The 12,768-nt window shown below is 35.9% G+C and overlaps 1 protein-coding gene across 1 annotated transcript in view; it reads right to left on the reverse strand.

Annotated features, from left to right (window-relative positions):
• Positions 1 to 12,768, reverse strand: part of Swt1 (Swt1 RNA endoribonuclease) — a 259,608-nt gene that overhangs the window by 60,124 nt on the left and 186,716 nt on the right. Inside the window, exon 15 of the mRNA XM_090370461.1 lies at positions 1,669 to 1,834. Coding sequence (XP_090226587.1) covers positions 1,669 to 1,834 — 166 coding nt within the window. The remainder of the gene's footprint in view (positions 1 to 1,668; positions 1,835 to 12,768) is intronic.

Raw genomic sequence — 12,768 nt, forward strand, 5'->3', positions numbered from 1 at the left:
TTTGGTTTTTTAGGAGCATTGGCAACTAAGGCCATATTGCTCTGGAGATATGCGGTGGTCATTCCCTGACCTTTCCACATCCTCTGTATTTGGTGGTCAAGGGCTCGAACCCCGTGCTATGCACTGCTGCTCTTGCCCACCTGGCTACGGAGGCGACAGATTATACAATAGCTGATCTGGAAGCATCCTAGAGAATTACCAATAGATTTGGTCCTGTGGACTATCTAGCGGCCAGCCTGTGAACGCTGTTTTAGAGCTGTACCCTCAAAATGTAAGGAAGATTGGATTTTACCATGATGTCCATCATATCCTCATAAGACATCGATCATATTGCATGATGGAAGAGCAGGGTATATGACTACTATTACTAATAGTGTTTATGACTTCTGTTCTTGAATAACATACAGAAAAGTTTTGAGGTTAATCCTCTCAAGATGAAAGGCTTTTACAGGCATTTTTCAGTACCACTGCTCAGCTGGTCACTCCTAGAAGGCCCTGTACAGTCCTCCCCTAACCCCCACAGAAACTTTCATTTTCATCAAGAAACAGACAAACCAACCAGGGAGTACATATAATTATAGCTGTGAGCTACACTGATGACTTGTGGTCATAGTTGTTTTAGCACCAAAACAAAAAAATTTAAATAGTTGTGTTTTTAAAATTTAAATAAATAAATTTTCTGTTTATACTCCGCCACGACAACCAAGTCAGCAGAGTTTACAATAAATCGTCAATACAAATATTTATCGTATTTAGTAGTCACGGGCTTGAACCCCGGTGCACTCAAGAAACGCGTGCTATGCACTCTCGCTCCTGACCACTGGGCTATGTCAGGCCTAGGTGTACACGATCATCATGGATATACTTAAATTATTTTAAAACCATTAAAACCTCCAACAGTTTTAAATAATAGTAAACAAAAAAATATTTTTTTCTCTATACCAAAAAATAATTTGGTTCTTACAAAGGTTAAATAATGTCCAGTTGTATGTCTACTGATAAATGTTTTCAGCTTCTAGTTGCTGTTGTTTGAAGAAACATTACATTTGGAAGCCATCTAAAGATATTCAAATGAAAATGGGACTAAAGATATTCCCACATTCCCATAAAATAGGACTAAAGATATTCATTGAAAAATATCGAGAATGACATAACACAACGAATAAAACAAAATGTGATATTAAATGGAATGATAGGCTCATTTGATATATGTCCAGTACTGATGTAATCCTTGTAATATATATTAAAAAAAAAAAAAAAAAAGTAAAACAAAAAGGAAAGGTGTTACAGTGAAAATTCATAACACAAGTTTTGTAAGTGGAATAAGTGAATATTACCATACATGGCAGTTGTTTGAGTCACTGAGTTGAGTTCTCCCAGTAGATGCCAATTTACAGAAGCAATGATTAATAACTTTTATTCTATTCAGTATTTTAATCTAGAGAATTTTCTATAGATTAAAATACTGAATATTCCTATTAAATTCCAAACATTTCTCAAGTACTAACACTATAAATTTGTTTACTTCAGATAAAACTAACAAATTAAAACTTGGTCAAAAAAATTTGATGATTGAGATTTAAAAAATAGAGAAAATGCTAAGTAAAGAAATGAGAATATCTAACTATTCATTAAATATGCTCCTGTATATATATTTTCATATAATACCTTGAATCAGTCACTTTATATTTAAGCATCATATTACAGAGCTTGTGCAGATTTTTCACTTTCTGAAGGGTATCCTCAATATTCCCAAATTTCACCTGAACTTCATTACACACTTCAACAGCTAAGTTTAGAAAATTGGAAGCCTGGTTCTTATCAGCTGTATAACCTTCATAGCAAAAAACAAGATTATTAAATGCTGCACTGCAAGTTTAAGCTTTATAAAAAATAAACAAAATTTCATCATTATTATTATTTACTACGATAATCTCCCTTCTCAATATATAGATGAACATACTTTTAATGACATGTAGAAGGCTCTATCTTTATATTTAAAAAAGAACACCTATAAACTGTGCTGAAGTTTGAACATTTAAAACATTTTATCTGTTGATGTAATCAACAGATAAAATGTTTTAAAGCTCATTGGCTCTGTCATTGATAAATAACAGGAAAATGTTATATTATAAGTAAATTATATATTTAATAAGTTAAATATATAAATAAACTAAAGAAAATTAAATAAATTCTAAAGCTAAGAAGACTCCAGATCCTGATGGCATTTTTCCATTTGTTAAAAACAGTGCTCCAGAGGTCACTTCGTTTTGTCACATTTTTTTACACTTCCTTATTCCACTGATGTTTTTCACTGCAAGGAAATTTGCACATAACCAGCCAATTCCTAAAAAAAGTGTGAAAAATGCTTTCCCTTCCAATTATCATTCCATTGCTCTCCAAGTTTTTCTCAAAGTAATGGAGAAATCCATTGATCATTAATTCTTATACTGTCTGGAAACCTTCTGTCTGATTAATAATTGCCCAGTAATACTTTAGCTGTGTCACTCCATTGTGTATAAATTTTGTGGAAAAGTTTGGAAACTCAAGCAGTTGCTCTTCACATTTGCAAGGGCTTTGACTGTATTTGAAATAATGATCTAAAGAAATTTCAATCTTAACCATCTGCTTATTTTATTTTTAGTATATATCCTTGCACTTTAATAATCGGATATGAATTCATACAAGATCACAAGAATAGCAAAACGTAGAGATTTTGGTTCTATTTCTTCAACTGTTCAACACATAGGGCAAACTGTGCAGAGCTTACAGTTTACCTTACATGCAAAATTTAAAAGGGAAAAAATGCACAACACACCTTTTTACAATAAAATTACCATAAATGTATAAAAATGCATCATTTATTCAGGCAACCACTTGCTACTATACTGTACTACACAACTTTTGTAGTGCAGTATAGCACAGAAACAGAGAAATAAACATTCTTTTATTTAGCTTGTTTTATGCAAACTAGAACAGCATAGGGAATGGCTTTCTCTATACTGTTTAGTATAGAGAATATTTTGAACACTTCTGGAGTATTTTCATGATCACACCAGAAAAAGCTATGGCTAGTAGTAGCCAATAATTTAATAATAATAAAAAAAAAGGCAATATCATTTTTGTGCATTTTATTAAATAAAAAACAAGTACAAAGTTTTCAAGAAATCTACATGAGCTGGGGAAATATGAATGTTATTTCTGAACTCAGTGCACCAATTATTAAAGATTATATTTAAAATAAATAAATGCACAAGGCATAATACTTTAAGAGTTTGGTATCTATATAATATCGGTGTTTAAATACACCATAGATAACTCTTAATAAACTACAAAGTAGTTGTTGTAGGCATCATTTGCTCTTTCTCATATTGTGCTCTGCCTTCACGACGAGTTGCCATGATATTGCACTACTTCGAATAAGTAACTCTTCACTAATAGAGAAGGCTATTGTTACTTATTCTCAGTTGAGTACCACCACCCAGACAGCACTGTTTCACGGCTTTTGGCCGATCATCAGTGGGTGGGCAGGTACCCTGGTAATGCAGACATGAAAAGACCCAGTTGTGAAGTTAATCACACAATATGAGAGATGCCATGTCTGCATTACCAGGGTACCTGCCCACCCACTGATGATCGGCCAAAAGCCGTGAAACAGTGCTGTCTGGGTGGTGGTACTCAACTGAGAATAAGTAACAATAGCCTTCTCTATTAGTGAAGAGTTACTTATTCGAAGTAGTGCAATATCATGGCAACTCGTCGTGAAGGCAGAGCACAATATGAGAAAGAGCAAATGATGCCTACAACAACTACTTTGTAGTTTATTAAGAGTTATCTATGGTGTATTTAAACACCGATATTATATAGATACCAAACTCTTAAAGTATTATGCCTTGTGCATTTATTTATTTTAAATATTGACATCTACACCTCTTGGCATCTCTCATATTGTGTGATTAACTTCACAACTGGGTCGTCATGTCTGCATTACCAGGGTACCTGCCCACCCACTGATGATCGGCCAAAAGCCGTGAAACAGTGCTGTCTGGGTGGTGGTACTCAACTGAGAATAAGTAACAATAGCCTTCTCTATTAGTGAAGAGTTACTTATTCGAAGTAGTGCAATATCATGGCAACTCGTCGTGAAGGCAGAGCACAATATGAGAAAGAGCAAATGATGCCTACAACAACTACTTTGTAGTTTATTAAGAGTTATCTATGGTGTATTTAAACACCGATATTATAAAGATTATATATAATTAGCTAGAACTAATAACCATTGTAAGCCTGTGAGTTTCTAATAATCAACTAGATAATACAAAAGTTTAATAATATAAAGGTTTGTTTGTTGGATGGTTGATTAGTTAGTTAATTAGTTGGCTGCTTTATTTTTTTTTTATAAAAAATCAATAATGTAAAAGTATAGGACAAACACCAGTTCTTGACTGTACTGCAATCAAGAAAAACAACAGACTAGCATCCTGTATTCCACACAGCCTAGGAAGATTTCGTGTGCTTTGAATACTCACACATTACATAAATTTACAAGGTGTAATTAATTTGTTTCTCAAACAAATTAATTATACCTTGTAAATTTGTGATTTATGTGGCTGTTTGTGCAAATGCCAAATTTGTACATAAAGTAATGTAGGTCTTTATACTCATTTAGGAACATTTCCAGATAAATAAAATAAGTTTTCATGTTGTTATGGAGTGTTGGAGAAAAGCTTGAGGCCAGTAGAGTGCAACATGAGTCTGCCCCAAAATGAACAGCAAGTTGTTCTTAAATTTATTGCCCACAAAAGGAAGGATTAACAGAATTATGTAGTTAATGAACAGTTGATTCACAGAATTATATAAGTAATTATATAAAAACAGATGAAAAGCTGTTTTTTTTTTTTTTTTGAAACTACTGGACAAAGAGTGATACCTTTATGTAATTTTGCAATTCACACTGTCAATACAGCAGATTACATATTCAATTAATCATAATTAAAATGTCATACTGCAGATTACTCCTAATTACCCATTTTATGAAGAAGAATCAAATTAGGTCTGCCTTATTTTTTTAACTTTAAGATTAAGTCAACATTACAAAAATTCCTAACCACAGAATATCACCAGATACAAGAATAACAGGTATTCCTAACAACACTCTTGATCTTTTTCTCATCAACAACCCTTCTAGTACACCATCAGTATTAGTGATAGTCTAGGCACATCATATCACAACTTGGTGCTGGTCTCTTCTCCAATGGAGCCACACTTTCATGCCATTCCCAGCTTCATGTCATTTGACATCACAAGAATACGAAATGGAATGAACTGCAAGATTTCTATATTTTCCTTAGTTAGATTACTGTTTTAAATATTCTAATCCCAATGTTTGCTCTGATTGTGTCAGTGAAATTATTCTTGTACAGATGAAGTCCTTTATTCTACATTACACTTTAAAATCTTATCCTTTATCTAAGCTTTGGTTTTCCAATAAATGTGCTAAGGCTGTTCAAGATAAGAATGTTGCTTTTTCACAATTGGATAGCATCCAAATCTCCAGCTTCATTTTCTGCCTACATAAAAGCCCACAACAATTGTAAAACAGGACTTAATTAATCCAAACTTGATTTTGAACATGCTAAGAGTAGAAAACTTGCTTCTCGTCCAAATGGTAATCAAGCATTCTGGTCCCTTGCGAAAGCTATTTGCCGTAACATCTGTCCACCTCTGTTACACCCTGATGGTGCTATTACATCCTCAGCTAAAGACAAAGATAACTTACTAGCATCCTGTTTCTTCTAACTCTTGTATTGATGTTGGTAAACCACCTCCTATAATACCCAATACACACTACTCTGTCTTCCAGGGTCTTCTGACAGAAGGATATTAGAATTCTGAACTATCTTGATACCAAGAAAGCTCCAGGTCCTGATGGTATCGTTCTTAACCTGTGCTTGTGTTCTTTGTCCCCTTTTTACACTTTCTTATTCCACTGGTGTTTTTCCTTCTGCTTGGAAATTTGCTCACATCCAGCAAAGATAGATGTGAGCCTTCCAAAAAAAGAGTGATAAATCCTTCCCTTCAATTATTGCTCAATTCCACTTACCTTTACTCTTTCCAAAAAAATGGAGCACTATAAACTGCTAACGCTTAAACTACTTCCAAACCTTCCATCCATTCTTAACTTGACATTAAAATTAAAAATAGTTTAATAAATTAAAATTAATTTACAATAGCAAATTATTAGATATTCTCAAAGATTACAACATATTTTCTTTAAATAATATGTTTTAATATAGCTTAAATGAAAAGGTTTTCTTCAAATCCCACACATGAAGGTATTAGTCTATAATACTTAGCTGTGCAATGCAACATTTAGAAGATTGAGAAGAAAAGATATTTGCAGACATTAGCCTCGAATTTCGAAAGATTATAATTTTCAGGAATTGTGTGAATTCTGGTTTCCCAGAAAGCAGAGTTAGTAGTAGTAGTGGCATGTGATGCAAGAAAGCAAATGTATGAGCTTATGCAGCATCAGCCAAAAAAAAAAAAAAAAAAAATCACACCATTCCCTCCAAATGCCTATCCAGTTCCTCCTTAAATTTATTCAACCTATCAACTTCCACAACGACAGATGGAAGTTTGTTCCGGCAATTAACCACCCGCTGGCTAAAGGCAAATTTCCGCACATCTATTCTACCTCTGTCTTTTCTTAATTTGAATTTATGCCCCCTTAGGTTCGTAATCTGAACAAGTGGAAGGATCCCATCAGAATTCAGCATGCTCAACCCATTCAAGGCCTTATATACTTCAATCAGATCACAGCGCAGGTGCCTAGTCTCCAGCCACTGCAATTTGCAGAACTTAAGCCTCTCTTGGTAAGAGGATCCCTTCATTCCCCTCACCAACCTTGTTGCCCTTCTCTGTACACGCTCAAGTAAATCTACATCCTTCCTAAAATGAGGCCTCCAGATATGTACGCAGTACTCAAGGCGTGGTCTGACCATTGCCTTATACAGAGGGATAATCACCTCCTTTTCCCTGCTAGCAAAATTCCTATATATCATTGACAAAACCCCATGACCTGCCCTGGCAGCCTGTCTGCATTGCTCAGAGAACTTCATATCTGCCTGCACAATTACTCCTAGGTCTTTTTCATTTTCTACCACCTTAAGTGTAGTACCACACAGTTGGTACGTTTCTCTGGGGTTACTTCTACCCATATGCAGTACTTTGCATTTTTTCAAGGTTAAACTTCAGTTGCCACTTCTTAGCCCATCTGCCCAAATTATCTAGATCCTGTTGCAGTAGCACACTGCCATTACTGTCATTAACAACCCTGCCAACCTTTGTATCATCTGCAAACTTCGACATTAAGCCTGATATACCTTCATCAATATCATTGATAAATATACAAAACAACAGTGGACCTAACACCGAACCCTGTGGGACTCCACTAATAACATTAGTCCAAGAAGAGCAGCACCCATTGATTACCACCCTCTGTCTTCTCGCACTTAACCATCCTTTTATCCATTGTAGCAACTTGCCCTTAATACCATTCTGCTCCAATTTGTACAATAGTCTTCCATGCGCAACAGTGTCAAAAGCTTTCGTGAAATCCAAATATATGATATGAAAATTATTTTTTGCATCCAGTTCCTTTGTAACCACATCATAATATCCTATCAAATTTGTCAGACAAGACTTTCCCTTAACAAACCCATGCTGTGTCTGAATTATTGCTGCAGTCTTGTCTAGATGATCCTGCAATGCATTTTTAACCAGTGACTCCATTATTTTACCCGGAACAGAAGTTAAACTAACTGGCCTGTAATTACTCGTGTCACCCTTCGATCCCCCTTTGTGAATTGGGGATACATTTGCACATCTCCAGTCCGTGGGAACCTCCCCTGAGTCCAAGGATGCTGTCATAATTACGGCTAAGGGTTTGCTTAGTTGCTTTGCCGCCTCCTTTAATATAACTAGATAGATCCCATCCACCCCAGGTGCTTTTCTTACGTTTAACTTCAACAATTTCTCTTCCACTTTGCTCTCAGTTATTACAAGATCATTAAGCACCCTGCTACAATTTGATAACCTTCTGCCATTTTCAAACCTTAATAATTCCTCACATGTGAATGTAGATGCAAAATACTCATTCAGTTTGTTTGCTATCTGAGCAGGATCATCAACAGTCGAACCATCGATGTCAAGTGGACCAATCAGATTCATCCCCTTCCTTAGAAGAGATAGATAAATGAGGAAGAGAAAAAGTTGTTGCTACATGTTTAAAGTTGGACAGTAAATGAATGCTGACCAGTTGTGGTTGGGTTCAGACTGGTTTGGAAGTGAGTGGGAGAATTATAGATACGAATTAAAAAGAAAAGTAGTAACAGAGGTATGTTATGCAAGAAAGCAAGCATATGAACATCAGCCAAAAAAAAAAAAAAAAAAAAAAAAAATTCACACAACCATTCCCTCTAAAAATTTGTCCAGTTTCTCCTTGAATTCATTTAAGCTATCAAACTTCCACGACAGATGGAGGTTTGTTCCAGCAATTAACCACCCGCTGGCTAAAGCCAAATTTCCGACTGTCTTTCCGCTATTTGAATTTATGCCCCCTCAGGTTTGTAATCTGAGTGGAAGAGTCTAATCAGAATTCAGAGTGTTCAACCCATTCAAGGCCCCATACACCTCAATCAGATCACCTCGCAGGTGTCTAGTCTCCAGCCACTGCAATTTGCAGAACTTAAGCCTTTCTTGGTAAGAGGACCCCCCTTTCCACTCACCAATCTTGTTGCTCTTCTCTGTACATGCTCAAGCAACTCTACATCCTTCCTAAAATGAGAACTCCAGACCTGTACGTAGTACTCAAGGCATGGCATGACCATTGCTTTATACAAAGGGATAATCACCTCCTTTTCCTTGCTAGCAAAATTCCTATATATCATTGACAATACCCCATGACCTGCTATGGCAGCCTGTCTGCATTGCTCAGAAAACTTCATATCTCACTGCACAATCACAATTACTCGGGTCTTTTTCATTTATTTACCACCCTTAGTGTAGTACCACGCAGTTGGTATATTCCTCTGTGGTTACTTCTACCCATATTCAGTACTTTGCATTTGTCGATGTTAAACTTCAGTTGCCACTTCTCAGCCCATCTGCCCAAATTTTCTAGATCCTGTTACAGTAGCACACTGTCATTAACAACCCTGCCAACCTTTGTATCATCTGCAAATTTTGACACTAAGCATGATATTACCTTCATCGATATCATTGATAAATATACAAAACAACAGTGGGTACAACACCGAACCCTGCAGGACTCCACTAATAACATTAGTCCAAGAAGAGCAGCATCCATTGATTAACACTCTCTGTGGTAGTAAATGGACGCTTCTCCCACTCAACCAACCTTTTATCCATTGTAGCAACTTATCCTTATACCATACTGCTCCAATTTGTACAGTAAACTTCCATGTGCAACAGCATCAAAAGCTTTCCTGAAATACAAGTATATGATATCAAAATTATTTTTTGCATCTGGTTCCTTTGTAACCACATCATAGTATCCAATCAAATTTGTCAGACAAGACTTTCCCTTAACAAATCCATGCTGTGTCTGAATTATTGCTGCAATCTTGCTAGATGATCCTGCAATGCATCTTTAAGCGGTGACTCCATTATTTTACGCGGAACAGAAGTTAAACTTACTGGTCTGTAATTACTCGTATTACCCTTAGATCCCCCTTTGTGAACTGGGGATACATTTGCACAGCTCCAGTCTGTGGGAACCTCCCCTGAGTCTAAGGATGCTCTCATAATTATGGCTAAGAGTTTGCTTAGTTTCTTTGCTAACTCCTTTAATATAACTGGATAGATCCCATCTGCCCCAGATGCCCTTCTTATGTTTAACTCAAACAATTTCTCCCCCACTTTGTTCTCAGCTATTACAAAATTATTAAGGACCCTGTTAGAATTTGATAAACTTCTGGCATTTTCTTCCCTTAATAACTCATGTGTGAATGTAGATGCAAAATACTCACTCAGATTATCAGCTATTTGAGCAGGATCATGAACAGTCAAACCATCGATATCAAGTGGACCAATCTGATTCATCCCTTTCCTTTTAGAATTTATAAAAGTAAAGAAGTCCCTGCTGTTTTTCTTAGCATCCTTTGCCAAAAATTTCTCATAATCTGCCTTCGCTTGCCTAATCTCCTTTGTGACTTGATTACAGACTAGCTTATATCTGCCATAGACTTCTGTATTGCCTGATAATTTATATGCATCCCACACATTTTTCTTCTCTGCTACAAGTCTCATTAGTTCATCTGCCATCTATTTAGGCCTAAACTTAAAACAATATTTCTTAATCTGTATGAAAAGCCTGAATGTTTCTCACTTAGAATTTACTGTTGGTAACATCGTCAGTTGATCCCACTGTACAGAATTTAAAAACTGTCTGAGACCACTGTACTCACCTTTACGGAAGCAAAAACTCTTTCTTTACCCCTGATGGTAATTATATCTTTAAGCAAATCCCACATCAGTACACTGCGATCACTGCCACCTAGTGGTTCCTTTATCTGCAAATTCTTAATACACGAATGATCACTGCTGATAACCAGATCAAGAGTATTACCCTCTCTGGTTGCCTCTCGAATAAGCTGCTGCAGAAAACAACCATCCAATAATCTTGCTAGTCTGCGAGTGACCAACACAAAAGTTCCAGTCGCTATCTGGGAAGTTAAAATCCCCCATTACAACACCTGATTTACTGCCACATTCTCTTTCTCTGTACAGCTGTTCGTTGTACTCATTAGAGTCATTAGGCCTATAACACACTCCTACTCTCATTTTTGCTTTCCCAGTGCTTATGTCATGCTAAACTGACTCAACATTGCACTGTCCATCTATGTGAACCAGATGCACTTCCTTAGATTTTGTTTTTCTTAATTAACAGCATAACTTCCTCCTCCCTTCCTATCCTTTCTGTACACATTGTACTCCCCAAATTCCAATTCTGCATTCCTAATATCTGTGTGACACCACATCTCTGATATCCCAACAGTATCCGCCTTTGATGTCTTGACCAGCACTTCAAATTCTTCAAATTTATTTACTATACTTCTAGCATTGGTGTACATGCAAGTATACTTGCACCTATTTTTATTCTTAGTTACCCTAACACAGCCCATGTATAAATGGCAAGACAATAAATAGCAAGACTATTTATTTGTTTCATGGAATTATCCATAAAAGAAAAGGGCATGCAGTAGAAACTAAACATCCATGAGACAGAGTGGAGAGACTCTGTAAGAGATGGGTCATTAATTTACCTAACTGCCCTCTTTTCAATGGAGCCTAGAAGCTTGCAAGAGGTTATAGATGTGGAAACAATATTTTTTGGTATGGCAGATTTAAGATCAGTACAGAGCAAGTAAATGTTTAGGATAAAAGTAACACAGAGGATGAAAAAAGAAAAACCCAGTGTTTTTTTTATGTAGAGGAAGCAATATTTGTGATGTACTTTGTGAAGAGAGATTAGAAGTGAGTGTAATCTCTAATAGAGATATATATGATTTTGTTTATAAACCTGAGTGTCAGTGAAGATGGGCATAGGAACACTGTGCTTATTTCTGAAAGAAATAAGGCAAGACTGCATTTTAGAAGGATTGAAGTTAACTAAGTTTTCTTTGCCCCACTGGAAAATTACTTGGAGATTAGCATTTAAGGAACATTTATTCAAGCAATTTTGAATATCTATCACCAATTTAGCATTCATACAAGGCAAGTCATCTCAAACATAGAGGAAAAGCATTGGAGAAAGAAATGAATCTTGTGGAACATCAGCATTTGTGTAAAGTTTAAAAGACATAGAAATCTACCTTCACCAGAAGCGAGAAAACAATCTTCTCTACGACTGCAGTAAAATTAGAAAAAAAAGTTAGCATCCATAAGGATGGGAGCTTGTTTAAAAGACTATGTCAAACATGATCAAAAGCTTTAGAAATGTCAAGAGCAACTGCTGTTTGACTGCTGAAACTTTTCTATTGAATTTGTCCCAAGATGGGCAAAATAAGCCAATATATCAGCAGTAGACTGACACTAATAGAATCCATATTGCCAATCATTGATTAGATGATAGATTTTGAGGTAGTTTAAGAAATGGCAGTTGATGGATTTCTCTACTACTTTGAAAAGAGTAGAGGTAAGTGTAATAGAGCAATAACTGGATGGGAGGGATTTGTCACACTTTTTAAGAACTGGCTGGATAAGAACAAATTTACATGAAAAAGGGAAAACCAGTGGAATAAGAAAGTGTAAAGTGAAGAGGTGGCATAGAATACATACGTTGGCAAGCTCAGTAGCACAAGTTTTGAGAACAAGTAGAGAAATGCCATCAGGACCTGATGGCATTTCTCTACTTGACCATCAAGAATGTTCAGAATTCTGCTAACATCCTTCTGTTGGAAGACCACAGGAGGCAATGTATTGGATAAGATAGGAAGTTATTTATCAAGGTCATCAGTCTTATCTTTAGCTGAGGACACTATAGAACCATCAGGTTTTAACAGAGGATGGAGAGAAGTTGTGGCTAATAGCTTTGACAAGGGACTAGAGTGCTCAACTGCCATTTGGACAAGAAGCAAGTTTTTTTTTTACTCTTATCCTGTTCAAAATCAAGTTTGTATTGATTAATACTTAATACTTGCTTTACAACTGCAATGAGTTTGGTATAAGCAGAAAATTAAGCTA

Source organism: Mastigoproctus giganteus, chromosome 3 (genome assembly GCF_048544385.1).
Source record: "Mastigoproctus giganteus isolate SK-2022 chromosome 3, ASM4854438v1, whole genome shotgun sequence".
Classification (NCBI taxonomy): domain Eukaryota; kingdom Metazoa; phylum Arthropoda; class Arachnida; order Uropygi; family Thelyphonidae; genus Mastigoproctus; species Mastigoproctus giganteus.